We start from the raw sequence: 4,082 nt of genomic DNA on the forward strand, positions 1-4,082 counted from the left end.
CCTAAACCCTAAACCCTAAACCCTGTATCCTATGGGTTAAGGCCTACGGGGTGTCGTTGAGGTGCCTGTACACCTCAGGGTGTATCTGCACTGTACGCTAGTCAGAGATATTAATTAAGATTTGTATTTGGCATTTCTTTTTCTCTCTAGCTCCTAATGCTGTTCTCTGCATGCGCTAAACCCTAAACCCTAAACCCTAAACCCTAAACCCTAAACCCTAAAATATTGAATAGTTTAGTTCCTGCGCACTGTTGAGTGGCAGGGGTTAGCTGCGCTGCTGCTACTGCTGCTGCTGCTCTTCTTGCTGCAACTGGTGTTTTAGCGAGGCGGCCTTCAGCAGTTGCTGCTGCAGCGCCTCCAGCTGCTGCTGCTGCAGTGCAAGTTTGTCTCTCTCCTGCTGCAGCAGCAGCAGCTGCTGCTGGTGCTCCGCTCGGTGCTGCTGGTATTCCTGCTGCTGCTGCTGATGGTTCTCTTGACCTGCTGCTGCTGATGCTGCAGCATTCTGCTGCGCCCTGTGGTGCAGAAGCAGCAGCTGCTGCTGCTGCTGGTCCAGCAGCAGTTGCTGCTGCTTTTGCTGCTGCTTTGTTTTGATCAATGCTGCAGTGACAGCAGAAACGTCCGAAATTGCTGCTGCTGCGTCTCCTGCTGCACTCGGTGCTGCTGCTGCTGCTGCTGCTGCTGCTGCTGCTGCTGCTGCATCGCAAGGTGCAGCCATTCCCAGCAGTCCAGCAGAAAGCGGTGGCTCTCTTCGCTGCTTAGCTCCTTGATGCTGCTGCTGCTGTCGTTGCTGCTGCAGCTGCTGCAGCAGCAGCTGCTGCTGCTGTGCCAATGATGTGCCATGCAGCTGCTGCTGTTGCTGCTGTTGCTGCTGCAGAAGCTGCTGCATTTGTTGGTTCTGCTGCTGCACGGCTGCAAGGGTCGGTTGTTGCTGTTGGTGTTTGAGCAACTGCAGCATCTGCTGCTGCTGCTGCAGCTGCTGCTGCAGCAGCAACTGCTGCTGCAATGCTGCTGGGTTGACGGGTGCAATCTGTCTGTGCATCTGCAGCAGCTGCAGCTGCTGCATCTGCATGAGCTGCAGCTGCAGCTGCAGCTCCTGCTGCTTCTTCTGATCCTCTCTTTGCTGCTGCAGCTGCTGCTCGAGCTGCCGTAGCTGCTGCTGCAGCAGCTCCTCCTTGTTTCTCTTTTGTTGCTGCTGTTGCCACAGTTGCTGCTGTCCATCAGGTATGCAGTAAGCGTTGCTGCTGCTGCTGCTGCTGCTGCTGCTGCTTGTGGTGCTGAAGGTGCGGGGTTGCCTGCTCCTGTCCAGCGGTGAGTGCGCTCCCATGAGCTGTTGCTGCTGCTGCAGCTGCTTCAGTTGCTGCTGCTGCTGCTGCTTCTGCTGGTGCTGCTGCTTCTGCTGCTGCTGCTGCGGCTGCTTTTGTCGCTGTTGAAGAGACCTACTTGCCTTCGTTACTGCTGTTGGCGTTGAGCTGGTGATGCTGCTGCTGCTGCTGCTGCTGCTGCTGCTGCTGCTGGGGACGCGGTGAAGCCTCAGCTGCTCCAGGGTATTCTCTAGAGGCTGGGCCCGAGAACGAAAGCTGCTGCTGTTGCTGCTGCTGCTGCTGCTATAGTTGTAGTTATGCTGCTGCTGCTGCTGCTGCTGCTGCTGCTGCTGCTGCTGCTGCTGCTGCTGCTGCTGCTGCTGCTGCTGCTGGTTGGGCCGGCGATTCTTCTCTTTTCGTCGCTGCTGCAGCTCTTCGACCTGAAACAAAACCCGAAACCCCAAAAAAAGAAAACATCCTCTTCACAATCTGCCCACGAAAAAAAAATAGAGGGTTTAGAATCTAGGGTTTAGGGTTTAGGGTTTAGGGTTTAGGGTTTAGGGTTTAGGGTTTGTGTGTATGGTCACCTTGGAGAGTACCATAGAAAGCGCCACAATTTGCCTTTCGCAGAGAAAAGTTGACGCCTCAACCAGGCGCTTCATAAAGGGTACATCTGCGCGCAAGTTCGAGGGTTTAGGGTTTAGGGTTTAGGGTTTAGGAATTAGGGTTTAGGGTTTAGGGTTTGTTGGAGCGAAGCTTGACACTTGAAATACGCCTGCTGCGCCGTTTGCGTAACCTCCGGTGTATCGGTGCTCCCCAGGGAGTAGATTTTGAGGTTTAGGGTTTAGGGTTTAGGGTTTAGGGTTTAGGGTTTAGGGTTTAGGGTTTGTGTTGACCGTGGAGGAAAATTTGGTGGGGGAGAAGAGAATGCGGCAAGTGGAGTTGTGGTACTGCGTTCTGTTCATACAGCCGATGCATTGCAGCAACAGCGCGAAAAAAACACAAAAAAAAACTGGAAGTTCTGCTTTTCAGGTGTATCCCCACCAAGTACCTGCGTATACACCCCAAATAATATACACTACAACCTTTGTTTCAAGGGTTTAGGGTTTAGGGTTTAGGGTTTAGGGTTTGCTTACAACAAACACACAAACCCTCAATACCTTATGGTAAACCCTCAGCAATAGGGCAAACAAATCGAGGGTCTAGGGTTTATGGAGTGAGATTTACAGCCAACACATTAGGGTTTAGGGTTTAGGGTTTAGGGTTTAGGGTTTAGGGTTTACCGCTCGCTGTTAACAGCTCGACTTCTGAAGGGTTTCACTATCAAACAGCCGCGAAACAACCGACTCACTGCGTACACCAGACTTGCCTGGGGATCCATAACAAAACCCCCGCAAACCCTAAACCCTAAACCCTAAACCCTAAACCCTCAATGCCTTACTCTGAACCCTAAACCGCGACCCCTCAACGCTATCGTCGCCGGTTGTGTATCTCAGCCTAGGTCTCGAACCCTAAACCCTAAACCCTAAACCCTAAACCCTGCTAAACCCTCCAAAACTGTCCTAACCCTAACCCTTGACCCTAGACCCTAAACCCTAAACCCTAAACCCTAAACCCTCGTCTAGCACCCCGTTGTACCGTGAATACAGAGAAGCAATCGAAGAGTTTAATAACAAAATGTCCGTTCTGCTGCAGCAGCTGCAGCGCAGCAAACAGCTCCGCCAGCAGCAGCCGCCCAGCGAAGAGCTCTTGCAGGTCCTCAGATTGCTGCAGCAACTCTGCGTGAGCTGAATATAAAAAAAAAAAAATAAATACAACACGATCGTGAGGTTTACCCTTTAGGGTTTAGGGTTTAGGGTTTAGGGTTCAACGCTCAAGGTATAGGACTCAGGGTTTAGGGTTTAAGGTTTAGGGTTTAGGGTTTAGGGTTTACGCGGGATGATTGCGCCATCTGCTACAACCAAAGCGACGCCCTCTTCAAACCCCGGCACAGGTTCTGCAGCAACAAACAAATTCACAGACAAACCCTAAACCCTAAACCCTAATTCCTAAACCCTAAACCCTAAACCCTAAACCCTAAACACTAAACCCTAAACCCTCAACTCTTTAACGTAGAACGCAAACTGTAGAACGTAGACGAACCCAAAGTATGCTGTTTCTCCGTCTTGCCTGACCCCATCTGCTGCTGCTGCTGCTGCTGCTGCTGCTGCTGCTGCTGCTGCTGCTGCTGCTGCTTCTTTGACCTCAAGAAGTCGAAGACCGTCTGCGCTGCGTTTTGTATATTTCCTGGGGCGCATATATCCCCGGTGCCATCAGCACCCCAAAGAGCTGCATGCAAAAACCCTAAACCCTAAACCCTAAACCCTAAACCCTTGATTATAAACCCTAAACCCTAAACCCGAGGCACGCATTTATATTTCAGAAGAACCCCTAATCAGCCCTGCCGGTTAGTTGCTGCTATACACCATTTAAATTTGCTGCTGCAGCAGCAGCAACTGCAGCGGCAACTGCAGCAGCAACTGCAGCAGCAACTGCAGCAGCAATTGCAGCACCGACAGAAGCAACAACAGCGAAAGAAGGAGGCACACGCAACGGAGTGCTGCAGCAGCAGGAGCAGCAACAATAGAGTGCTGCAGCAGCAGGAGCAGCGAGAATAGATAGTGCTGCAGCAGCAGCAGAAAGAGGAGCAGCAGCAGCAGCAGCAGCAGCAGCACAACGTACAGGTAAAGCGGGGATTGCTGCTCAGGCCTCCATACCAACTGGGGTTCTTCGTTGATTTCA

At 52.0% G+C, this 4,082-nt stretch overlaps 1 protein-coding gene across 1 annotated transcript in view; it reads right to left on the reverse strand.

Annotated features, from left to right (window-relative positions):
- Positions 1-280: 280 nt before the first annotated feature.
- The window catches only part of EMH_0033060 (ftsJ-like methyltransferase domain-containing protein, putative), a gene marked incomplete at both ends in the record, with an annotated part of 7,046 nt that continues 3,244 nt past the window's right edge, over positions 281-4,082 (reverse strand). The window contains 7 exons of the mRNA XM_013494703.1: positions 281-1,741; positions 1,901-1,974; positions 2,743-2,798; positions 2,917-3,088; positions 3,235-3,297; positions 3,444-3,629; positions 4,023-4,080. Coding sequence (XP_013350157.1) covers positions 281-1,741; positions 1,901-1,974; positions 2,743-2,798; positions 2,917-3,088; positions 3,235-3,297; positions 3,444-3,629; positions 4,023-4,080 — 2,070 coding nt within the window. The remainder of the gene's footprint in view (positions 1,742-1,900; positions 1,975-2,742; positions 2,799-2,916; positions 3,089-3,234; positions 3,298-3,443; positions 3,630-4,022; positions 4,081-4,082) is intronic.

Source organism: Eimeria mitis, genomic scaffold (genome assembly GCF_000499745.2).
Source record: "Eimeria mitis Houghton genomic scaffold, Emh_scaff1257, whole genome shotgun sequence".
NCBI lineage: Eukaryota > Apicomplexa > Conoidasida > Eucoccidiorida > Eimeriidae > Eimeria > Eimeria mitis.